The sequence below is a fragment of the Callorhinchus milii genome, unplaced genomic scaffold (assembly GCF_018977255.1).
Source record: "Callorhinchus milii isolate IMCB2004 unplaced genomic scaffold, IMCB_Cmil_1.0 Scaffold3, whole genome shotgun sequence".
Classification (NCBI taxonomy): Eukaryota; Metazoa; Chordata; class Chondrichthyes; order Chimaeriformes; family Callorhinchidae; genus Callorhinchus; species Callorhinchus milii.
The window spans coordinates 59,637,020-59,664,297 of NW_024704744.1; the positions used below are offsets into that span (position 1 = coordinate 59,637,020).

The 27,278-nt window shown below is 41.9% G+C and overlaps 1 protein-coding gene across 2 annotated transcripts in view; it reads left to right on the forward strand.

The window, feature by feature from the left end:
- The window catches only part of kif26ba (kinesin family member 26Ba), a 224,465-nt gene that overhangs the window by 133,968 nt on the left and 63,219 nt on the right, over nt 1–27,278 (forward strand). For both annotated transcript variants that reach the window (XM_042333290.1, XM_042333291.1), the window contains exon 5: nt 7,762–7,948. In XM_042333290.1, the coding sequence (XP_042189224.1) occupies nt 7,762–7,948 (187 nt within the window). The remainder of the gene's footprint in view (nt 1–7,761; nt 7,949–27,278) is intronic.

Below are 27,278 nucleotides of genomic sequence, written 5' to 3' on the forward strand. Positions count from 1 at the left end.
CGCTCGCAGTTAGCAAAAGGAAGAGAATTGGTGCATTCCCCATGGTGGAGAGAGCTTCGCTGTCTGCTGCATCAACAAGGTTACAGCTTGCTTTGCCGACTGTCTGCTGCAGGTGTGACCGTACCAGCAGGTGCTTGTGAAGCCAAGGTGAAGCCACACAGGAGCCCAGCAAAATCATGTAGACCAGGATGACTGAAGTGTTTTTTTTACACTTCTAAATTTATATATCTCAAAAAAGGGAAGAAAACAAAATGCAAATTTGCAGAATGGATTTTAAACTTGCAAAGCAGCTGATGGCATGACTTTATCTCCTCACCTCACCAAGTGGTGCAAAGTGCGAGGGATGTGAAAGTTTAAAAGCTCAAACAGGTGCGGACTGCCATAATGAGAGGGGAAGTCTATTAACGTCATTATCCAGGTCTTGATGTAGACTTGAGTTGAAAATGATGGACCGGACAGCAGAGTAAGTAAACACTTCTATCTCAGAGCGGATTATTAGTGAACTGCATCCTCTGTGTATACCCCGTTAACTGATCTGGTGCCCCAAGGCTCTGTAACACTGAGAGAGGTTTATAAGTGCAATAAAGGTATTTTGCATTATTGTCAGATCCTGGCTTGTTGCAATACTTGCTATCGTTCCATTTTCTGCGATTAGTTTGGATCCTGTGTTGTGTGTTCAAAACAAATTCAAACGTGTGTCAGCGAGGCAGATTCTAACAGCTGCAATAGAGTCTGCATTACATCAGCTAATCATCCCCTTATTCTTTAATGACGAGCAATAAAGTGGTTCTTTAATATGAAGTGCAATCTATTACCATTTTTATGTAGTGATTAACTGGAATCCACTTACTTATTGGCAGATTAACAAATACATTGATAAAATATGTGTCTGTGTGTGTCTTTTCTCTTTCAAAAATCCTCTTTCTCGGTTTGCTATCGTGATTTGCTTTGTTAGATGAATGGTAAACCCTTGGGTGTTACAGTAGCATTTAGTACAAGGGGGTGGCAGAGTTGGCCTTACATGGACATTCACAGGTACCTGAAAGTGAGGAGACTGAGTGTTGGAACAATTCTGAGACTCTCCCTGTGTAAGATTCAGCATCGGAGACAGCATGACAAAAGACTATTCCCTTTTTTATCTCTCTGTGTTAGGTATTAGAATGTAGGGCTCAAACCAAAGCAAATTCAGTGTTGGGATAACAAGAGTGTGTTGAACGTCAGCACAGGGATTTTGCGTCCAGTTTTTTAAACAAAAGCACAACAATTCTTTTTGTTTAAGAAAAAGGAAAAAAGCAGCAAACGTACATTGGAGCCAGCCGTCAGCTCTTTGTGAATAATCAGAGCATTAATTGATTACTGTGGATGTCAGTGTACAAATCATTACAGTTATCGAAAACACTCTTGTTTGCCTGCGATCAATAGGCTTGGCTGGTTGTACCATTTAGTTGCAAGCTGTTGGCGTGATTCCCATCTTAATCTCACAGGAGCATGTATTTGTGTTTTGTTATTACCACATGAGGCTGGCACTGAGAAAACAGAACGGGAGGTCACTCAATCGCTTGTTTGTTGTCCTGGGTTCCCACTTCAGTCATCATTGCACTGTTGACCAAGTGTGTGGATGTTGTGTGTGGATAGGGTAGAGCTAAGCTGTGATACTCTTCTCACCGACTGCTGATACTCACTGTCTGAAGTCACACATGAAGAACTTTGATGAGTTACTGGAGGGCGCCTGACATCCAAAATTTCTTATAGTCTTAACCTTAAGACCATTATCTTCAAATTTAAGATCAGTCTTAATTCTGGAAAATTCTTAAATTCATCCTTATTTGGAAACTGCTTTTCTGCTCTTCTCTAAATATAGGACTTCTAAATTAAGGCTTAATTTAAGAATTTTCCAAACTTCAATACAATTTTAAATTTTAAGGATTTGGGGGTAAGACCATGCGGAATTTCATGCCACCAGCACGATACAGCTCCCTCCAGAGAGGAGACGAGCAAAGATGTGATCAGAGCTCGGACGTGTGTTGCTGTTCAAAATGGAACGAATCGTCTACCAGGAAGAAAAGAGGTTTGATAAAGTGACGTCTCCTGTTCAGCTGTGAATTGCCTCTGAAGAGAGGAAAATGCTTTTCAAAATTACCTTTCCTCAGGGCTTGAATAATTACTGCTTCAAAATGCTCTGCCTCTTTAGGTTAGGTGGTGGATATGATCACTACAGGTGCTACTTAGTTTCACTTCTCTCATTGCCTTAGTGCTGGCTGTACATCAGTAACTGTACCCTTTCGAATTTCAACATTTCTATTTTTACTGCATATGATTTTTACTGTATAATAAAATAATCTTTGCCTTTGATGTAGCACCTTTGCACATCATCACAATGTCTCAAAGTGCTTTGCAGGATTTTTGTTATTGTGAAGTGAAGCGAATGTGTCTTTGTAGGCGATGTCCCACGAACAGCCATAATCCTTCCCAATTGTAGAACCCACAAATTGCCCTGGTTGAGATTGGCTAACTCTGAACAGAATTGATATGCATTATAATATGTATGGTATCAATCCTGATATAGTGTATATAATGTTGAAACTTCCCAAATTGATTCACAGGTAATATTTTGATGTTACAGCTGCTTTTATTGTTGTCCCCACTATGAATAAAACACTCACCTTGGCTGAGAAGCAATTGCAGATTAATTCACCCATAAAAACACAGTCACTCCACTTTACAGTAAATCCTGTGAAGAGCTTTGGGACATTCTCCTGATGTGAAATGTGCTTTACCAAGTGTAAGGATAATTATTATTATTTATTATTATAGAACATGATGGTATCAAATCACATCACAACACAGCCTAGATGAGCAAAACACAACCTGGAAAATGAAGCATCCATTCAACCTGTCAAGCACATTCACTCTTCAGCTCAAATATGAACTTAAACTTGACCATATGTGATCTCATTGTAATATCTTATCTCTGTACTCCCCCCAATAAAGGATCGATTATACGTGACATAACAGTGACACGTGATCCACCATACTCTCCCAAGTAACGAAAGTTCAGCAAGCAAATACTTTTTCACAAAGGTGCTTCTTCAAATAAGGCAGAAAATGCCCATTCGCGGTGTATAATAATAATAATAATTTTTACATTGATACAGTGGTTTATCGCGTTGTTGAGATGTCACAAAGTGCTTTACAGAATTTTACTATAAAGTGAATTTGTAGGTGTACTTGACAGCCAATTTGCAAACAGCAATGTCTAACAAACAGCCATGGAGTAAGTGAATAATTTTATTTGGAGGTTATTCGTCAGGACACCGGGAGAAACTCACATCTCTTTTCAATTAGTGCCATGAGATCTTTATCATCCACCTTTACAGGCAGACCAGACTTTTTAACCTCTCATCTGAACGACGGCACTTCCAATGATTGGGAGACGCGTATCTCTGCGCCAGTCAGTGTAGATGGGAGGGGATGATTTCATGGTGAAAATGTGTGTAGCGAAGCTTTCTTTCATGTGTTGCACAATCACTCAATAGTGCTGAGGTGAATCATTTTGAAATGCGAATATGTGGACGAAACTCCAGACTAAAATTGACATGCACGGTGGGGTTTGGTGGGAGGGGGGGGCTGAGACAGGGGAACAACAATAACAACTTGCATTTATTTAGCGGCCTTCGCATAGGATAGAGTCTTGGAACGCTTAACAGTGGCAGAGCCTGACATCGAGCCAGGGGTATGTGACCGTAAGCATGATTGAAGAGGAAGGTCTTCAGGCGAGATTTATAAATGGGGAGGAGAGGGCAAGGCAGAGGGATTGAGAGAGTGAGTTCCATAGTTTTGGGATGTAGTGGTTGAGAGCAGATCATGAAGGAGTTGAGGGCAGAAGTGAGTCAAAGGGACTATCTAGCAAACAGCTGATACCAGAGCAATTCAGAAGCTCATTTACGTCCCCTCTGCTTGAGAATTTAGGCTCCAAGTGTGCTCGAGTGGCATTTCTGGAACTCTCTTCTGTGCTGCGAGCTGCATAGCTTTGCTTTGGAGGAGAGGATATAGGAGGTGTGATCACCATCTGCTTTATTCAACGGGTCTTTAAGGAGTACACAACTGTTTCATAGAAGCCATTTAACATTAATAAAGTCGATCTCAATGTCTCGGGACTCGCCTATCTATCTGTCTATCCCCTTGCTCCCCGAGCTGAGCTCGGAGAAGAGTGGGCAACTGACAGTCATAAGCACCTAGCGCTTCATACCTTCCCAACACACCCGAGAAGATTATTTTCATTTTGCTTTATAACAAAAGTTGTCAGTTTTCTCCTTGCTTTCGTTAAACCCGGGATTACTCAAGTGATTCAGAAATTATGCCCTTGCTCCAAACAGAGTAAAAAAGATGAAACGATGGTCTGGAACGATGCCTGGAGCGATAGTGATTACATTGGGAGGACACAAGACTGCCGTTCAGCTCCCAGCCTTGTCATCCTTGTGAGCTGTCTGAAAGCTCCCTGTGTGTCCGGCTGATATCTTAATCACATACATTCAACAACTTGCTCTTACACAGCGCCTTTCATGTAGGATGAACATCTCAATATACCTATATATAAAAAGGATCCTGCTGGTCGATGCACTTATTCAATAGATAAAAGATTTATGTCCAAATCTCTTGATGGTTCCTAACCATTTTTACTATAAGTTACTGCTGTATTTATTTCATTTCAGACCCTCGCTCCTTGACATGACCTAAGCGTGCTGCTTTGAATCTCTCGCATGGCACGGCAAAAATACAGATGTCCTGCTTAGTGCTTCACAAACCAGGTTGCCAAGCAACCAGCCTAGTAATTGAGACACATCTTCATGTTTGATTAAATTAATCTTCCTTGCAACCTTATTTAGTTCCTCACCCCCCCCTTTCTCCTTTCCTATATTGGGCTAATGATAACCGGCTGATTTTATTTACCGCTCATCGAGCACTCTAAGCTGATATGTTCAACAGGCCTTTAAATGGTACACATCTGTTTCAAAGAAGCCATTTAATTTGTAACCTCCCTAGTCCAAAAGTGTTTCAGTTATTCTTCACAGACCAAAAGCCTCCTTCAGTGTGGCCAGCATTCAACTCGAGTGGATTTGAGTGACCTCGATTGTCTGAGGTCTTTAACCCCTTTTAGTACCGAGTGCTGGTTTGACCAGGAGAACATTTATAACAAAGCTTTTAGATTTATTTCAGCAGAGTTGATCCCACCCCTTCAATCCCTCTTCTGAATAAACTAATTCATGCTTGGGTACAATACTAAAGACACTGGATGCACCTCAATACTATTGGAGTAATCCTTGCATTTTCTGTAGCATTTTCAATGTAGTGAGTCAGAAATTGTAGTGAATACGTTGAATCTTATATAAATGCAATTTTGGGTTCTTTCACATTAGGATCACTTCTCAAAGCGATTTACAAGCCAACTGTGAATTGTGTATTTTATAAATACATTGGGACAGCAATGTGCCACAAACAGCCAAGAATTAATTGAATCACTAATTTTATTTGGGGGATTGTTGGTCAGGACATGGGAGAAACTCCCTTCTATTTTTGAATAGTGCCATGGATCTTTAATATCTACATGAACAGGCAGATAGGACCTCAGTTTTTAACGTCTGATCCGAAAGACCTCCCAACAATGCTGCACATTGGACTGTCAGCCTACACTATATCAGTTCAAAGTTCGAACGTGGGACTTGAATCCATTACCTTCTGACTCAGAGCGAGAGTGCCATCAAATGAGCCAAGCTGACTATTCTCTGCAATTGAAAACTCTCTCTTCTTCTCTCTCTATATATGTACATATTAGTGTATCTATTTGGCTCAGTGATAGCACTCTTTCATCTGAGTCAGAAGATTGTGGGTTCAAGGCCCACAAGTGAACTAACATTGACTAAGCTGACACTCCAATGGAGATTGTTGCATTATTGGAGTTTCTGTCCTTCGGATGAGACATCCCCCCGATGTGAAAGGCACTACACGATTGTAATTTTGTATTGTATTGTAAACTGAGATCCCGTCTGCCCGTTTAGTTGGACGTTAAAAATCCCATGACATTTTTCGAAAAGAGAAGGGAGTTTCTCCTGATGTTCTAACTAACAATCCTCCAAATAAAATTGGTCATTCATTTTATGGATGTTTGTGGGACACTGCTGGGCACAATTGGGCTGCTACATTGACCTACAAATACACATAGTCACTCCATTTCACAGTAAATCATTTAAAGTGCTTTGGGACGTGCTCCCGATGTGAAAGATGCTATACCAGACGCAAGAATTATTATATATATTTTCCAAAGCCATTCATTTATTTTCACAGAAGCAATTTTTTGCTGTTTCAAATCAACTTATTTTCACTCACCTCACTCTCAGTAACAGCAATAATAATCTCAATTCTATTCATGCTGACAGGCTTGCTATCAGTGTGTGTGCGTGTGTGTGTGGAGTGGGGGGTGGGGGATAGAATCTGGTCTCAGTAGATATGCTTGTATCACACATTTAATGTGAGACCTGTACCAGAAAGCAAAAATCCCAGCAGCTCTCCACACTAGCAAACACTCATTAGGAGCACCTCTCAGTTGGCCTTGTTATTGTGATATCTGATGTCTAAATCATGGTTGAGTGAATGTACTCCAGATGAGGCTAGTTATACCCCAGTAAAACTTGTACAAGCTTTCCAGCGCTCCAAAACACTATCCTTTCTGAACGTCACTATTTAAATGTAAGTTGTTGTCCAAAATTGTAGTGGTAGAAAAAGGGGTTATAGGGTTTAATATTAGATCGTTTCATGGATGTGATAGGTTTATTAACTTTTATTTAGAAATAATGGCCTAAATTTTGTGATGTTGCGATGTGTTGTTGGACTCTTGCCAACTCATACCTAATACTTTCTGGGATTAAATGAATAGGGAGTGCTCCTTCAGGGTGAAAGTGTGCATTCCACGTGAAACACATGTGTAAGTGACATACTTATGCAGAACTCTTGAGTCGGGTTGGGTTACTCTTAATTGTGGTGATGAGTTCACGCGTGTGTCAGACCAAGAATAAAAATGTGAACTAAATCCCCCAAAGCCGTTTGAATCTTGTAGAATATTATTGCTTGGTTATGAATCATTTGGTACAATGACAGGAAGCACAATCATTAGAGTGCTCAAGAACGCTTGATTCTTGTTTAACGGAGGAAGAAGTTTCTCGTTCGTGCACTGTATGTTTAATGAAGAATAATACAGGTAAAACTGTCGGGGGAGTGATATTGATAACCCTTCTCAAACATGGCTCTCACAGTTGGTGTTGTCTTCTGAAGCTTTGAACCTATCTTGGGATCACCTCTCCCCTCCCATTTATCCTTGCTTAGAGTCCAGCCCTATCACTGTACAGCGCTCCAAGATGTTATCCTGTGTGAATAATAATAATCTTTACATTTAGTTTAACACCTTTCATGTCAGGAGTATCACAAAGCGTTTCACAGGAGTAACTATGCGTTTTGTGGGCAAAAATAGAAATGCAAGTTGTTGCTGTTGTGGAAGCTCAGGATGGGTTATTACCACATTCCTAATTTCTACTGAAGCTGAGGTGCCGTGTAGTATGAAACGACGTTTGTTTCCTCAATGCTGAAGTGCAGAGGTGGCTTTAACTTTAACTCTTGCTTTACTTTGTTTTGTATGGTCTAATCTTGAATCTCTGGCTCAGCTATCAGGAGTTCATTGCATTAATCTATTCCCCCCTTTTATTTTTCCAGAGCTGCTCAGAAACTCAACCTGTCTTCCAAGAAGAAGAAGCACCACCGCCCTCCTCCCCCATATGTGTCGGAGTCTCCCATCTTCCCAACCAACTTCAGTGGCAGCCTGCAAACATCCCCTCCACCGGCCCCCCCATGTCTCCTGAGGGCCATCAACAAGGTGAAGGACAATCCTGGGATGGGAAAGGTGAGTGGAAACACAATGTTCAATGACTAACCTGCTCACCTGTATCGAGTCGTACCATAAACTCACGCACACACTTTCTTCCCTGTTCTTACTCATACTTTGTTTGGTGCAGTCTAACCACTGACTGTAGCTTAACCACTGACTGCAGAGAAATCAGCCATCGACCCCAAAAACACTCTTGGATATCTTTTAGTGACTTGGCACCCAGCCACGAAAGCATTCCATTGAAAATGTTAACCTCAAAAGCAAAGGTAGCCTTTGTAATGTGTTGGATGGAAGGGTCCAGATCTGGTCTGATAAAGGTAAAGAGGCCTTGCTCCAACCAGTGGTTCTGATGATTAATTTTCTTTGGCCTTTCTCATGGATAAGTATCTTTTTGTCTAAAATACATTTCACAAAATGTTAGTACAAGAGACTATGCCACTGGTTCACTACAGATCTGAAAAATCTCCCAGAGTGAATGTCTTATAGCATATAAAAGCCTTGGACCAGTAATTCCTCTTGACACTAGATGTTGTGACTTTGACAAAGTGATCTTGCAGTGGAAAAATCCCATCGGAACTCCGCAATATCGGAGCTGTTATATGTAGCGGTAAAGCGGTATTTCTCAGCCTTTATTTATAGAAGGGATGTGGTTGGATGGTGCAGCACTAAGACCAGGGGTCGGGCATGCAGAGAGGGAATATACACCATGTGGGTTCAGTCCCTCATCCCGAGTTCACAAGGTTAGTGGTGCTGTTGTTAAGAGAGCTGAGCAGAGGGAAGGTAGGAATATCAGAGGGACAGATCTCATCTATGAGCTTGTGAGCCTCTGAAGTGCTAAAGCCCCAGGTTCAGAGGCAGCCCATGACCTCCCCTCAACCTCAGGGATGTGCATTTCCCAGGGAGGAAAACGAGGAGAGGAAAACAGAGAGTAACATGCCCTTGACAAAATAAAACACTGCTTGAGGTGCCTCATGTGGTGCAGACAACCAGCCAGCACTGCTGATGCTGATAAATTAGCAGCATGTATTACAGGCACAAGATTTGCCTTGCTGTCAGTTGTCCTCAATGGCCTCACCTTTATGACCACGCTGTTGGTCATCTTTCCCTTCCCCACCGTCTTCAGACATCCTTCGCCCCCCACAATCACCACTGGGTTGGATACCCAGCTAGCAGAGTAACATGCTTTGCCATCTTCCTGATGTGCAAAGTGCTTCATGAATGTATTTTGGATTATATATAACCAGCTCTTGGGAAGAGATGTATTGGCAGGATTCCCAGAGTATATTTGTATTCCTCTGCCACAGAAATGGGCTCTACACAGGCTGCTGGTCCGGGATAGACCTATATCTTGGTTAACAGGAGCAATAGGTTGGGCAAGTGATATTATTCACTATACATTAACTATGAGTAATAAATAGCTCTGGGACACAACAAGTATTTAATTGTTGTTTAGTGAAATAGCACTTCAATTGCAATAACACACAATCATTTTTCTCATTATGATTAAATGACTTCCACCCGCACTAAACTCCGTACCCCAATTACTCCAGTCCTTGCCAAACTCCATTGGCTTCCTGTCACAGGGCGGATCGATTTCAAAATCCATACTCTAGTGTTTAAATCCCTCCATTCCTTGGCTCCCCCCTATCTCTCAATCTCCTCTCTCCTCACAGCACTACCTGTTGCCTCCGCTCTACTGGCTCCAGCCTCCTCCTTGTCCCTCGAATCCTTCACTCAAACATCGGCGGCCATGCCTTCAGCCACTATGCCCCAAATGGAACTCCCTCCCTGAATCCCTTCGCCTTGCCCCCTCTTTCCCCATTTTCAGGTTGTGACTAAAGACTTTCATCTTCAACCATGCTATAGTCACCTTCCCCCTCCCCCTGGCTCGGCATCGGGCTCCACCATTGTTAAACTTTCTGTGACCCCCCCCCATGACGTAGAGGGAGCTATATAAATTGTTATTGTTGTTGTTGTTGCCTTTTTGACAAGGAGTATGTAGCAGAAAATAACAAGCACAATAAAACATTCTACTGTGGTTCTGCTATAGGCAAGGAATTTAAGCAGCAAATGTATTTTTAAATTTGTCTTGCAAGCGTTGCAATAACAATAACATTTTGTTCAAACTGTTATTTGTCAAATGATTTGATGAGATTGGAGGTTTTTCACTCCCCATATTGCAGGTTTTCTAATCTTGCTGGTCACAGTCTGGAAGTTATTTTAGCCTGTGTCTAGCTGTTGACAGGTGGCTGATGTTCAAGAACTGAGAGCCTGAGATAATTATCACACAAACAAAAATGATTATCATTTGGTTGAGGTGTGAGCACCTCTATCCTTCCATCTTTGTCGTACAACTTAGCCTGAAGCTGATCACCACCAGTTATATTTCTGTCTGCAGAATATGTCCTATCAGTGCCCTTTCAAAGGATACAGGCTTACCCTCTCATGTACCCTCATATTCGTGTCAAGTTAGTCAGAGTGGTAAATGCTACACACATATTTCACCTAATTCTTAAATTTTTGAATTTCTGGTTAATATTGGTAGATTGGGTGACATTATAATAATAATAATAATAATAAATAATAATTCTTGCATTTGATATAGCGCTTTTCACGTCTTCTCGACGTCTCAAAGCGCTTCACAGAATAGACTTAAAGTGAATTGACCATATATTTGTGGGCGAAACATAGCAGCCAATTGTGCACAGCAGCGTCCCACAAACAGTCGTGGATTGAAAAATGACCAATTTATTATTGTTTTGTTTTGGAGGGATTATTATTAGGTGTGTGGAGTAAAGAAACTTGCCCAAGGTTTCACCCTGCCTGGAATTGAACCCAGGTGTCTCGCTTGCAAGGCGAGTGCTCTAACCACTGAGCTACAGGACTCCACGACATTGGAGGACTACACGACATTGCACTGTAGAAGTGAGCAGGGAGTCACACAAAAATATTCCTTGCATTTGTTAACGTGTCTATGTACAAGATTGGTTAGGATTACCTTCTGAATAGGAGCTTTGTGGTGTTTTTTTCTTTGAATGATGCGGACCCCTTTGCATGACCTGAGATTCAAAGCTTGATCACAAGATCATAAGATTGTTCAGATAAAGAAGCCTCTTTGGCCTATCCAATCTCATCCTCCAGAAGACTCACCTCAATGTCCCCCTTATCATAGCACCAAGGCAGCTTATTAACTCAGTCCAGTGTCCTGGCCTCCACCTCCTTTCTGTCATTGTCAGAGCAACAACAACAACATGACTTTCACATTGGAAGGACATTCCACAGCGCTGGACAATCAGTGTTTCGGACCCAACCTCGGGATCGGGGAGGGTGGAGATTGGGGGGGAAGATGGGTGACTGAAGGCATGGTCGAAGAGGATTGTCTTGAGATGAGTCTTGCAGGAGGCAAGGGAGATGGGGAGGTGGAGGGACCGTGAGATGGAGTTTCAGAGAGTGGGGTCGGAGTGGCTGAAGGCCCGCCTACCAATAGTGGGGCGAGCAAGGCGGGGGATGTGAAGCAGGCCGGAGCCCGCTGAGCGGAGGGAGCAGGCAGGTTGGTAGGGGGTTAAGAGGTCGCAGAGGTAGGGGGGAGCAAGACCATGGAGAGCTTTGAAAGTGAGGACCAGGATCTTGAACTGTATCCTCTGTGATGGGAAGCCAGTCGAGTCGGGCGAGGATGGGGGTGATAGAGTCGCGGAGCCTGGTGCATGAGAGGAAACAGGCTGCGGAGTTTTGGATGATCTGCAGCCTATGGAGGAAGTTACTGGGGAGGCCGACAAGGAGGGAGTTTGCATAGTCGAGCCTGGATGTTATGAATGTGTGCAGGTCCTCACAGCTTTTGATGCTGAACTTATCTGAATGGCTTTTTCTACTTCCTTCGTTTGTGTGTTTGATTAAGTTGTCTGCTCACAAACAGCTAATGCATGAGAGCTCCCCAGCATGAAACCCAGAGGCACTCTCTGATCTGCAAAGTACTTTGCCTTGAACATAAAGAAAGAAATGGATTTTGTGACAGTATTAACGAAAAGTTAAGAGACAACTTTAAAATCAAGGAAGCATATAGAGGAATATAATATTCAGAGAGGGTATTGGCTCTCACACCAGTGTCACACACCTTTCTCTCTCTCTCTCTCTCTCTCATGCCAGTGTCATTCCCTCTCTCTCCCATAGCAGTGTCACACCCCTCTCTTTCACTTCCCCCACCCCCCCACACCAGTGTCCACTTCCCCCCACTCTCTCTCTCTCTCAAACACACACACACACACACGTGTCCACTCCCCCCACCCCCCCCTCTCTCTCTTTCTCTCTCATCAGTGGCACACCCCTCTCTCTCACATCAGGGTCCACTCTTTCCCCCCGCCTCTCTTTCTCTCATAGCTGTGTCACACTCCTCTTTTTCTCACATCAGTATCCCTTTCCTTCTCTCACTCACAAACACGGGAACACTGAACAGCAGTCACGATCCCTCAATCTCTCAAGTAGGCACACTCAAGTCTTTGATGCCTGTGCACAATAATACCTGTGGCAAGTCTCACACAATATCTACACAGTCCTGACAAAACTAATGTCCCATCAATCAATTTTTTTTTGCAAGATACAAACATGCTTCATTTTTTTTGAGGCAGGTGAGGGAGGGGAAAGAGTGGGGGAAGGACAGGAAGATGGGGGAAGAAGAGAGATATGGGCAGAGGGGACAGAGACGGAGGAAATATACAAAAAAAATGAAATATATCAGTCTGACTCCATTTATCCCAAACCACCTTTGAGTTCATTAATCACTGTGTGAAAATTAATTTCTTCAATTAAACATTAGAATGACATGCCAATTCATTTGTTTTAGGGGGATAGTAATTCTCTTTGATTCATGTTTCCCAGTGAATGTCCACAGACTATGAGCGAATGCCAGTGTGAGACTCAGTCATTGGTTTTGTGGTTGTGAAGGGATCTCAGTGTTCTGTGTTTGTAATGTACAGTGACTGGTTATTTTCCAGCACCTGCTGAATACAATGTGATTGCTGATTTTTCAGTATTGTATGGTCACGCTTATTGGCCCTGAGCACACATATGGTCAATCTGATTAAAATAGAATATAAATCACCAAATTAGTATAGCTGGGCATTGAGACCATAGGCTTATCTCAGGGTTTCAATCACGAACTGCACTGTCATTGTACATGATGTCACCTTGAGTTCATTGATGAGATCACTATTTTCAGGTATCATCATTCACTGCAAAAATTGCGCTGAAATTTATAGTGCTGCCTAGTGCGTGTTTTGGATTTCTCTTTCGATCTCTCTCACTGTCTCATTTACAACCACTTGGCTCCTGCTCCCTGGAACTCTCCTAAAATCCTTACATCTTGTACCCTTCCTTGTTTGCTTTCAAAACTCTTCTAAAAAGAAGCTATCTTTTGGACAATGCTCCCTCCCCTCCCTCTCCTGCACTCCAAACCTTCTCCACCCTCAACCCCACCAAAAACCCAACTCTGCAAGGTGCTTTGAGACATTATCCTACATGAAAGTTGCTATGTAGCGCAAATTGTGATTGTATTTGTCTCTCGCTCTCTCCACTGTCTCGCTCTTGCATCATCCCACTGTTTCTTTATGTGTGCATACATTTCTCTATGTCTTTCTCTTTTGTTTCATTTATTTTACTAAAAGAGACTTCAAAATCGAATAACAAACCTGAGATTAATTCTCTGGCCATAAATGTTTTTTCGATCCCCAGGGATGTCACAACAGTCTATCTATCCCAAATGTATATTTCTAGCTCCTAAGTGGGTGCTGATGCTTCATGGCTGGTAAATCACAGTGTTGTAATGCTATGGGAGGGACCACATATCCTGGGTTTTCCGACAGAGCAGCCTAAGAATTCAGGTTGCAAGTGGAGGGAACCATGCTGCCTGGTTTGCATTGCAGTACTGCCACTGAAGGACAGCGCAAAACCATAGGTGGAGAGACTCCCCTTGTTCTCATTCTGATCAATGTTGGCTAGTAATATGTAGGCTGATCTAAAGCCAAGAAAACAACCTGAAACACACACAGATACGTTTATGCAACTTGACAATTGGTTGGCACGCTGAAATGTTCCAGAATTTACAATTCAACATTTCAGTGGAGGTTAGATCATTCTGCCTCTTGATTTATTTTCTTCTGTTTTTGAATGTTCCTGATTTTGAGTTTCCTTAACTTCAGGACTTGTGAAGACCGCTTTGACCATGATTAAGTTCACAAGAAGAGGGGCTTCCCCATTCTCCCTTGTTCAGCATTTTGACATCATTCCTTGTGAAGAACTATGAGACATTGTCCCATGTGAAGGGCTCTATGTAAATGCGAGCTACAGTGAATTTAATTCACTCTGTGGTGCACTCCCACTCTGGTGTGGGCTTACTCTCAACCCCAGGACTTGCTGAAGTTGATTTCAACAATGCAGAATCGAGGCATCTGTAAACAAGTCAGATCCAACATGCAGATAAATCAGGACATTCCTGTGTCATCTAGGAGCATTTATTTCTTTGAAAGGATTTTCCACCATTTTTTTCCACCTATGTTGTCAATTTTGTGGTAATTCTTAATGATGTTCCTAAATAAACAACAACAACAACTTGGATTTATATAGCGCTGGACAGCATCTCAGAGCATTTAAAGAAACCCAAAAGTGAAGTTCATCCGTTAACTAAAGCGATTCACAAGCTTCATGCTGACTCACCATTGCTCTGACAATAAATAGATTGAGTGAGAATTGCATTTCTTAATCTGTATCATGCAGTTCCAGATTTCTTAATTAACAAATACCGCAAAATTCACCCCATTATTACTATCTCCTGGTGGTAGTTGCATCCCTACATCCTTACCTTTGCATGATTGCCTTGACCCTCCACTATTTTAATGTGCGTGACTCCTTTTACTCTTTAGCAGTTTTTGGCAATACCTACCACAATTCTTGATTTGCGAATGTTTGCAGTGGTGGAAAGTAATATTTTGGTTTCTTCATCCCATCAGATTTTGTGCTGGAAGAAAGCCAAATCCTCCTGTTGGAGTGTTTCTCAGTCAAACTTTGTTAAGGTTGATGATCTATCTTGGCTCACTTCAGCTAAGAAGAGAGCCAAGACCTCTTGTCTGAACAGCATTCTCTGCTTTGCCATTGGACTCTGCAGGATATGGAGGATATGGAGATGAAGTTATGTGCTTAACATCCCAACACATTGCAAATGTTTTGAACTCCCATGACTGAGCCACATTCTTGCAGCAAGAAAACGTGTGTTTGATTTCAATTTGTCTGGCTAAATGCTCCCTTTGCTAAGTTAAGTATAACTTTAGCAGCTAATAGGTTTTAGATGGATGCATTAGTGCACTTGTCTTTTCACTCCATATGAAATTATTGTCTTTTATTAAGCTTGTCTATAATGTTCACCAGAGACTCCCATCCCTAACCCAAACCCCAGTAGTGATTACTAACCCTAACCCCAGTAGTAATCACCAGACCTCTCAATAACCCTAGTTCAGCAGTGATCACAGCAGATACCAATTCCTAAACCCTAACCACCAAACCAGCCTTCTTTTATTGCCACCATATAGTCTGCATTTCACATTTGGAATTGTTTTCAGTAATTGAGATCATAGATCGTGTGCTTACTCCTGGGGCAGGATTGGCCAACGGAATAGCACACATCAGCACCAACTTGAGGGAATGGAATACTTCAGGAAGAATACTGTGTGATCTGATGAGGTCATGGGAATTGTGGTAAATGATGAACAAAGAAGCCTGAGTTTAGACCAAACTAGAATATATCCCATTGACTGTATGCATAATAAACAATACAATTTAAGGCTTGCAATGACATTAGATTCCTGGTATCTGGTGATGGGATAAACTCAAATAGTTTAAATAGGAATCTACTGCAATATTTTAATATTTGTAACATTGAGGATGAACAAATCTACTTTTGACTATGGCCTGTCAGCAATATCATGTGATATCAAGGGTTCTTTGATCTGTGGTTTGCACTAAGTGTTACAAATACCACATGATAAAATTTAGTCTTTGATTTCAGTGTTCATGTCAGGCCAGCATTGAACAGCTCTCCAGCTTTGCACAAACCCCCTTCATTCCTAATAGTGGATTTTCTGCACCATCCCAACTGATAATTCTGCTTTGTTCGAATAAGATTTCAACTTGGACATCCCGAAATGCTAGTACTCTTTAATCTCCGGAGCAAATCATTCTTGACAACCAGCTAGAATGGTGTGTTTCAACTTCTGTAGGGCTTGATCTTTTTGAGATTTCGGCTGGATTTAGGATAGACAGTAGTCTGAGATAGATAACTGTATCGACTCTCAGATCTCTTCATTAGATGCATCTTTTGCTTTGACCAGGAGTGTTTCTGAACCACTGGCAATCTTTGCCTTTATCTCAGCAAGTGGGCTCTACTTTAAAAGTCCTCACAATCTTCTTTCTTTGCTTGTCTGCATTTTCAGAGTGTGCAGTACTATAAATGTTTCAACATTCTTTGTAATCGTTAAGATTCAGACGAAAGAGACTTCTTAGCAACACTCTCTGGCAACAATGTCTAATATTCCATCTGAATCATAATCATAACCTCTTCTGTACACAAAGTGTTCAGATCAATGCAGAAAACACCTTTCGCAATTTGCACATACTTCCTTTCTGTTAAGTTTCTTGAGGCATGTGTCAGTGGGACTGATCTTGTTAGTGTCTTAATCCTCAGCATACTGTAAAATGATGCCTTATTCATATCAGTGGATCATCTGCAATCTGCTTTTTGACCAGATTCAGATTAGCCAGGGGTGTCTTAAGACCTAAAAGCCATTCTTCATAACCTACGTCATCTGCAATAACTCCTTGAAGAGCCTTGAGAGTTTCATGTCTTTGTCTTTAATGCTCCTCACAAAGTGTCCAATATAAAACAGGATGCATAGCCATGAATATTTTACCATCTGGAATATTAAACGTTGTTAATAGACAGAATTCCTGTGTCTATCTTAATTTGCCAGAAGTATTCATGGCATCTAGAGTGGATAAAATCTTGGCTTCACTGATCTTGGCAATCACCTGTCAATAGTGGATAGTGAGACTTTTAATTGCTTTGGCTGAATCCTTGGGATCAATGCAGATTGCCATCTTGTTTGGTTTCAAAGCTCTCATCATACCCAGTCTGGGTCCACTTACACGAATGAGTGACCAGTTCATTCATTTCTTCCCTTGGTGGCTACTTCAATGTAGTAGCTGAAAACTTAAAGGATCAAGCTCTACAAAACATGAAACATGCTACTCTTATCTTATTGAGATTAAACAGTATAGCATTTCCAAGATGAACTGTCTGTTCAAGATAAAGGGTGTGAGGAGCGAGCAGGAAAGTGGGATTACATAAAATGGCTCATGTGGTGAAAAGACTAAATGGATCAAATGGGCTGTTCGGTGTTTAACATTCCCTAATGCTAAGTTGAGATCTTGTTAAAGAAAAGCTGAATTTAACAGCCCTAGAGACACAAGAGTCAGAACAATCTAGAACATCAACTCCAGTACATGCCAGGTGCACTATCAGTTTCAACGTTCCTTCCATTTTGATGTGGTATGTTCTTTGTGACATCCCAGGCTTTCAATAACCATCCATCATTTTCTTGTAAGTTAGTGGTTTGTCAGCTGTCTTGTTGTGAACAACATTTATATTATAACAGTGTGTATTAGCTACCAGCTCCTTCAGACATGTTTAGCTTCTGAATTGTTATTGTCCCTAGTAACAGCTTATCTTTAGATCCACAACTTGGAACTCAAGATTGTGAGTAACTCCTTCTCTGGTGCAGTTCAGGAACAATTGCTTGTTGGATACATCACAGATTGACTGAACAGTTTTGGCTTATCTTTACACCCTTGGTCCTAGAGATTGCTTGGATTTTTCACAGTACTTGAGTACTCTTTGGGAGAGAGTATATTGCATATAGCTCCTCAGGGTAGTTGAAACTGGACTTCATTGTCACTGACCGTCATTTTACAATTTGTTTTGTAACTAATGTTGCCCAATTGTGCATGTGAACTCAGCACCTTATTTACAGGGTTCAATAAGATGCCGTTTTTCTTTTCCTTGGGGATGAATTCCACCTGGGTCTAGATTTGCACTATTTATTTTGCATTTCAGTGGCAAATTCTTAAATACATCCTTCATTTTGAAGCCGTTTTTCTGTAAATCCTTTTAAACCACTTCAGAATTAAGACTGAATTCAACTATTTGCTAAATTCTGCATGCCCTGAAATGCTAAGTAAATAGAGCAAATCTAGACCCAGGTGGAATTTCTCCCCATGTATAATTTTGTTTTACATTTCATGGCAAAGTGATTTTTATCCCCAAACTTCAATTCTATACGTACGTATCTGTCTGCAGACTGGATAAAGATTCTTATTCTACCATTCTTTCTCTCTACAAAGTTGGCAATCAATCAGTTCACCTCTTATAAATTACTGACTTATGCAAAGTATGCATTACGTCAAACTTGCATACAATATAAACTCTTGAATGGGACTTGGGCAGATATACGACTTAGGCGATGTCGGCTGGACTATGGGAACTCTCTCCTCGTCGGCCTTCCCGGCACCTCCCTCCACAAGCTGCAGGTCATTCAGAACTCTGCAGCTCATTTGTGTCCCGCACCAGGCTTCGCGACCACATCACTCCCACCCTCGCTCGCCTCCACTGGCTCCCCATCCTCCAGAGGATCGAATTCAAGATCCTCATCCTCACCTACAAGGCCATTCACGGCCTTGCTCCCTCCTACCTTTCCGACCTACTATCCTCCTACTCACCTGCCCGTACCCTCCGTTCCTCTGGCTCCAGTCTGCTCCACGTCCCCCGCCCCAACCCCCCTACCATCGGTGGCCGGGCCTTCAGCCTCTCAGCCCCTAGGCTCTGGAACTCCATCCCCCAGTGCCTTCGCCGCCTCCTCCCTTTCCTCCTTCAAGGCCGGTCTCAAGACCTTTCTCTTTGACCGTGCCTTCAGTTCCCCTCTCGACTCTCTACCCCCTCCTCGCTCCCTCCCTTCCCTCCCCTCACCCTGACCATTTCCCCCCTGCTCGGGTCCTGATCCAATTGTCTAGTGCCTTGGGACGTCCTCCCGACGTGAAAGGCGCTCTATAAATGGAATCTTGTTGTTGTTGTACGATTTATACAGATCAGACTTATGTGAGTTTTGCTGTACTCTCGGTGCAGCCCGATCAGAGCACGATACAGCCTGAGTATACAGTCTGAGTGGCTGACTGAATGTCTTGCTTCCATGCTGTATAGTCTTTGTAAATCTTTACAAGTTCCACCACGGCTTCGGGAGAAACAATTTCTGGAGTCAACACAGTCCCACACAGGATAGGAAACATTGCAATGTGTTTGCTGACAAAGAAAGCAGTCAGGCAAACGCAAGGCTAATCAGCTGGAAGATGTACAGATTTTTACTAATTCATTTGTGTCAAGTGATCTGATTGATAGCAATTTAGGCTAAACCATACAGTACTGCCCAGTACTCTAATTCCACTTTACTGCATGTAAAATAGCCCTGTTTTAAACAATGGCACTGGGAGATGATGTCGCATTTATACTGCAAAGCCGCCTTGATCAGAAATGGCCCCGGAATTTAGAAGGTACTGTAGAGTTCACCCTATTTACACTAATCGCCGATGACATACAGTCAAACCACTGGCAATCACTTCTATTTTCTGACTGCCAGATCTTCTGTACAGGGTGGTCGTGTGGGCTCAGTCGCTAAGCCTGCTAACAGCCAGAAAAAATCAAGGCAGGCGTCAGAAACAGCATCTACAATGCTGCCTGTGGTGCTGCTGCCTCCAGAGGTACGGAGCTAAACATCTTTCGAGGTGGGTCTTTTTCCCCTGGACGCAAATGCTGAATTGACCTACAGTACCGCTGCTGAAGACGAGACCGCTGCCATTAACAGGAAAATTGAGGTTAACAACTGATGGGCGAAACTTGTGACTTTTCATAACAGGTTTGACGGGAGAAATTGTGGTTTTCACCTCCTTATCTACAAGTGTAGACAGGCCCAATTGATATCATTAATCATTGAGGTGGAGATTTTCACCCCTATCATTCCGTAAAATATGGCTTTTTCTGCAGATTAATTCCACATTTACCCTTCCTCTGTTTGTTAATTTACCCTCGGCTTTAGAAGATGCGATTGCTGCTGGATCTCGTGACATGGCAGAACATTTGCATGCCTTCATGGCCTGCAAGAAGTATTGGGAGTTGCAATACAAGCAGCTTTACCCATCCATCTTTTAATTATTAGAAATTGTGTTGAACACTGTTCTGGTCAATGGAAAATGTATATAACATCATAACCTTGTGCTTGAAATAAGTCTCTTTGGGATGTCCTCCTGACGTGAAAGGCACTATACAAATGTAATTTTGTTGTTGTTGTTGTATTGACATTCTGAGTTCCAGATGTTGAATGAAAGTTAGCAATAGGATTATATGGTAGGGGCTCACATGGCGTTAGTTTAGTACCGGAGTCTCTCTATTTTCCGAACCTGTTTGATGTGATCATGACAAACTCACTTTTAGTGTAGGCAGTAGTTGGGGGATGGAGAGGGAGAATATTGCTTTACTGTCAAATGTGGCTGGTGTTTATTTGGACGATGGTTTCATTAGAAATGTTGTTTTTAAATCGAAACTCCTGAACTTTGTAGGTGATGCAAGTTAGTAAAACTGGGAAAAGAGTTTTTGCCTTTTTTAACATAGATGTTAGGCCAAGGTACATGGTACTTCACCTACCAATACACAGTCACCATACTTTACAGAAATGCCTTTTAACGATATGATAAAGGCTTATATTAAATGCAAGGATTATTATTATTGTAATTATTATTATGTTATTACAGTTTAAATCAATCTGTAGAGGTAACTTCTTGATGGTTTTCAGTGATGGGTAAGCCAGACCAATAACACTGCCACTTTATATATGAATGGATATTACTTTTCTTAATATATTTGAGCTTCCTAAAATAGCTACTCCTGCAGGAGGTTGATATTTTGTTCACTGAGTATTTTATCAAGCCATTTTATTATTATTATTATAAAAGTTGAAAAATGTGAAAAAGAGAGTTTAGTTGGGAATGCAGGTAGAGGAATAGAAAACAAGTTTACATATTTGGAGCTTGAGGAATAGTAGAAGAAAGTTCAGTGGAGCAATGAACACATTAATAATGAACAATAAGAGAGGTTGAAATGTGTATAAGTTGGAGACTAGGGGTAGAGAAAGATCTCTTATTAGATGAAAGCAAGTCCTTTTTGTATCCTGTTCACTGAGAGAAGTGCTGGAGCAGTATTCAAGTCTTGTCATTTAAAGAGCCATCGTTGCTCCAAAAATTGTCATTCGAAAATAATGTTATTCGCACTGAAAAACTTAATTCCATTATGTGTGTGATGAAAAATGCAGCCTGGTTCTTCTACTCCTCTAAGAGAGAGCAGCAATACATCTTTATAAACGTGAATATTAGTCAAATAGCAGCATTTATGTTGTTTGGATTTTTCAGTTTAAAAGGGAATAAAATTCAGATCAAAATAAATGAAAGCTCTGTTATTTACCGCTTTTTTAAGGGGCTTGACTTGCAACATATTTTCAATTATTGGTATGTTAGTCTCTCTCCAAAATTAGATTAATTTATATTAGGTTAAATCCATGTACAATATACAGAGTGTTTATTCCTTACTTATCAGCTGTTGGTTATTTCTTGATGATAATACAAGGGTTACATCAGTCATTAATCCTTCACTGAGATATCATTGTGCATCCATATTATTGACATTGAGAGCACTGGTTATCAGTGATAGGCGCAGCAAACTAAGGATCCAAAATGGAATAGCTTCCCCCTCAAAAATATCGTTGTACCCTGTACATGTAGTAAATATCTGGAAGTCATTTTAAGGCTATAATCTAACTTTAGCCTTCATCTGATATTAACCTTTCAAGTTTTGCTGTCATAGGTTGGGTCATCAAAATCATCTAAGTGTTTGATGCAATTACCACCACACGATGCTCAATGTTGAAATCAAACCTCCAGCATTAACTCATTATTCCCAGAACCTCAAACTGTGCAACTCATTAGCTTCCTCATTCTTCAATATTTTTAAACCCAAGCTTTGGTATCACCTAATTAATGTAACTTGTGATATGATAATCAGAGCCACTTGCATTCACAGTCAATAGAGCATTGTTTCATCTCTGCTTCACTAGATACTGAGCTTGATCCTGTCCTCATCTGACCTGGTTACCTATCTGCTGATTTCCTTGCTGCCTTGCTAAACAGTGAGGAAGCATTTTTCTGTTTGTCCAGAAACATTCATGTCTAGAATGGAAGTTGCTCCACATCCCACTAAATTATTTATTCCTGTAGTTGAACTTAAAACAAAGGAACACACTTCACATTTGACATACAAGTGATTGGATTTCTAAAATACCCTTCTGCTGACTCGGAGGTGAAATGTGGTATTGGATTGAATGTATTTAAGTCAAGGAACATCGAAAATCAGATAATTGGAAAAGAATTTATGCTTAGATAGCAATTTCCATTTATAGTAAGATTCAGTATATGGCAGTACAATACAATTTACATTTATATAGGGTCTTTACCATCAGGAGAACCTCTTGGAGAGCATGGACATTGTTAAAATATCACTTTGAACCATTGCATAAGCACCCCAGCAGTTCATAAACTATTGTTTGGGCTCCTCAAATGACACAGTAGGGTGAGGGGCTGCTGTAACACTGAGTAACATTGAGACCAGCTCGGATCCGAAACACTGATTATCCAGCACCTTGGGATGTCCTCACGCCGTGAAAGGCACTATACAAATGTAATTTTGATGTTGTTGTTACAGCCTAGAAGGTCCCAGGTTTGATTTCTGATTTCTATTAAATTGCTGAGGCAGCAATGAGAAAGCTGTAATTGGCCTCAACGCCACTAGTTTGGGAGGGTGTGTGGGAGCAGCAGGAGAAAGAAATCAGCTGGGTTCCTTTATCTAGTGATGCCCTGTAGGGAAATGTACATGTGTGGATGTTGGGCTTGGCTTTGATGGGGGAATGGGGGAAAACGTGTCTTGTGATATGATAATCAGAGCCACGTGGATTCACAGTCCAGAGAGAATTTTTTCATCTCTGCTTCATCAGATGCTGAACCTGATCCTGTCTTCATCCCACATCCATGTAGAGCTGACCTCAATAAGTATATTTTATATTACAGTGAAAGGAAACATTGTCCTCTGATCATATCAGAGCTGATTATAAGTGGGTTTGGTCATAATTGTATTCCCAGTATTCCTACTGTGCTTTTCAGCTTACCCTGCACATCCTGTGCAAACTGTACCTGGAACTTATTTCAAGACCGTAATACAGAAAAACCATATTGTCGCGCCCTCTGATAGGCGCTGCCTTGTTTATAGCACGCTCTCGTGTGGCTCTGTGCTGACCGGAACACCCAGATTCGCACATGCACAGCATGCGGGAAGTGACATCCACAGTGAGCTGATGACCTGTAAGTCAGCCATGTTTTAGTTCTTCGCCTATAACGCAGTCAGTGAGACATTAGACCCAACCGACCATGCCATAATGAGCTTTCCCTATATCATCTCAACCTTCACATGATATAAGTCCTTATGTGTAGTTTACAGAGTAACAGCAGAGAACCTGGCAGTGGCCCCTGAATAGCCAAGAGCAGGCAGAGAGTGAGTGAAAAGGCAATTTTATCAACACTGAACTCTGTAAAATATTTTTATATAGTCCAGAGACGGAACTGTCTGTTACTTAGTCACAATCAATATTGTGTGTATGTCACAAGCTTCCCATAAACAACTGAACCTTCACAAATCACTTCAAGTGGTTACCTGGAGTAACAGAGCCCAGAACTATACTTAAGATCATTATTCTGCAACTGAAATAAGCAACTATGTTTTTTTTAACCTTAATAATTAACCCAGAGAGTCTGTTTTTCCTAGTTTGAAGGCAGTAAGTGTTTTGCTGAACAATGAGTTATGCTTTGGTAAGGTTTTTGGTTTAAAACAAAATGTCTGGAGTTGCAGAAAAGGAAACTGTGCTCTCTCGTTTCCATCAGCAATATAAGCCCCGGAGTTGAATGTGCTGTATGAATACAAAGATTGTTGTCTCAATAGGATTTATGAGACACTTCATGTCTGCTAAACATGCCTTTTGACTGTGTTGCAGTGGTATCATGATTTAGGTTCTGTTTGACTAGCATTTGGCCTCCATATAAGGTGCCTGCTCCAGTGATATACTGGTGTGTTGACCCTTCAGAGAAGGAGGAGGGACTAAATAGGTATTCGCATTGTTTCACGCCCATCTTCCCTGTCCCAGTGCTGGGTGCTAACAGCATCTTTCCCTGGCTGTCATGCTTCTCGTGCCGAGACCTTTAGTTGGAGTGTTCGTGCTTCCATAATCTCTCCACAGGTGCATTACCCAGGCGCATGATGTTAAATTAAGCCTGTCCTCTTAAAGCTCCTGGCTTTGCTGGGAAAACAGACTTAATCTCTGGGCTTTAACCTTCAAATTACTATCAGCTAAAGAAAGCAAGGCGTAGGTATTTCTTGGCAAAAGATCTGAGGCAGAGCGCGCCAGAGCGACTCACACAGATGTTGGAAATATCCTAACTGATTGATAACAGCATGTGCAGATGTGATCGGCTACAGTCTGTCTTTCCCCTGTGCCTGTCCTCTGGGAAATTGCAGCAAAACATCAACAGATACAAGGAAATAAAACGTTCTGATGACTCTTGGGATGAATCTCAACAAATATCCAGTTGTGTTTCTAATTGATCCTGCTGAATATAATAAAGTGAGATCCCATACTCTTTGATGTCCAGTATGTTTTAGTAAATTGGATTACCTCTTGGCTCATTTCGCTGTTATAAAACTGTTTCCTATAAATAATGCCCCATGTATAAAAGCTTCTTATGCATAGATTTCATTTACTTTTTACTGTTTTCTTTATTGGTTGATTTTCAAGCCATTGCTTTCTTTTCTCTTCCTCTGCCCTCTCTCTTTTTATTTCTTACTTTTCAGCCAGTCTAATAATAATAATCCTTGCATTTGATATAGTGCCTTATCACATCTTCAAGATGTCTCAAAAGTGCTTCACAGAATATACTGTAAAGTGATTTGACTGTATATTTTATTGGCGAAACACGGCAGCCAATTGCGCACAGCAGGAAAGTAGAAACATAGGAATCCGAGTAGGCCATTCAGCCCCTCGTGCTTGTCTATAAGATCACGGCTGATCTGTACCTCACTCCATTTACCTGCCCTTGTCTCAAATCCATTGATATCCTTATCTAACAGAAATCCATCCACCCCCTCCTCCACACAGACAAGCAAGCACTCTCCTCTTTTGTTCTCTCTTTCACTTCCCCTCCACCCTCTGCAGTATTGTATGTAAGCTATAAAAGTTGCTTTCGTTTTCTTGCACGAAGTTGCTCTCTGTCATCTTTTGACTAAACAGCCAACGTGAAAGAACCTAACCCCTGGCTCTGGATTTAAATGCATTTGATACCCTGCAGAAAGCTTGCAATATTTCTTAATGATAAGGGTCTGAAACAGTTGCAAATGTGTTGCTTTATTATGTATACTGAGTAAAAATTGCCTTTTTAGGGAAGAGTAGCAGTAGGGTGTTAAGGTGTGAGCAATGAATGTGGAGGTATCTCGAAATACAGCTCCTCTCAATCGCTTTCCTCCATCCTTGCCTCATTTTCAGCAGAGATTCAAACTCTTAATGGCAAAGTCATTGATCAAAAGTTGTGCTTCACAGCACGAAAAAGAGTCATTTCTATTTGAAACTGACAGGGAAAAAAAAAGGCTCCAGGCATCTCTCTCTGAATGTGTATGCTTTTCTCTGTTCACTGTTGGACTGTCAGAATATGATTGTAGTTTAAGACTTAAAATGGAAACAGATGTAGTAAACTAACACAAAAGATGGACAGACAGCCACTGGCATATATTGAAGGTGAGAAATATATGGACTTGATTAATCTTTCACTTTCATTCTCCTGAGTTCAGTCAGCATCTTACATTCTCAAGGGGATTTGTTCGGCTACCTCTCTCCCATCCACCGCTATCCCCTCGCCACCTGTCCCTCATGCCCAGCCCCCACCCATCCCTCCCTACAACCTTCAAGGCTGTCTTCCCCTCATCCCTCACTTACATCATTCAAAAATGAAGCCTACCACCTGTTCCCTTGACTCCATCCCCACCGCTCTCCTCACCTCACAGATCCACCTCCTGACCCCTCTTTTAACTGACATTATCAATCTCATCTTATCCACTGGCACTGTTCCCAACCCCTAAAAACAGCTGTCATCAGCCCTATCCTCAAAATACCTTCCCTGGACCCATCCCTACACTCCAGCAATCGCCCCATCTCCAACCTCCCATTCCTCTCCGAGGCCCAAGTCATCCCGTCCCAGCTTCGCTCTCTCCTCTCCCACTATTCCCTCTCTGAACCTCTCCAATCTCTCTGCTGCCTTCTACACTGCCCCATCTCCAACCCCCCCTTCCTCTCCAAGGTCCTGGAATGAGTTGTTGCTTCTCAGCTTCGCTCCTTCCTCTCCCACTGCTCCCTTCTCGAACCCCTCCAAATGGGCTTCCGTGCCACCCACAACACAAAAACAGGGCTGGTCAAAGTGGCAAATGACATTCTGTCCATCTGCGACCAGGGCTCCCTGTGCCTCCTCGTCCTCCTTGACCTCTCTGCTGCTTTCGACACCGTCGACCACTCTATCTCATCCACCACCTCTTTTCTCCCTCAACCTCCACGGCGCTGTCCTTGACTGATTCAGATCATGCCTCTCACACCGCCTCCACTTCATCTCCACAAACGGCTTCTCCTCTAGCCCCTGAGCCATTTTGTGCGGCATCCTCAGGGCTCTTTCCGTGGTCCCCTCCTCTTCAATATCTATTTGCTCCCTCTTGGTGACATCATCTGCAGACATGGGGTCAACTTCCACATGTATGCGGATGAAACCCAACTCTACCTTTAGCATTTCGCCCACAAATATACAAACTCAATTCACTTTATAGCATATTCTGTGAAGCACTTTGAGACGTCTGACTCCACTGCTCTCCTGACAGAATGTCTGTCAGACATCAAGTCCTGGATGAGAGCTAACTTCCTGCAGTTGAATGTCAACAAGACCGAGGCCTTCCTGCTTGGCTCCCGTCAACGCCTCCATTTTTCGGACGCTGACAGCATCTTCCTCCGTGGATGGACTCTGCATCTCACGGAACCAATACGGAACCTCAGCATCCTGTTAGACCTACAACCAGCGT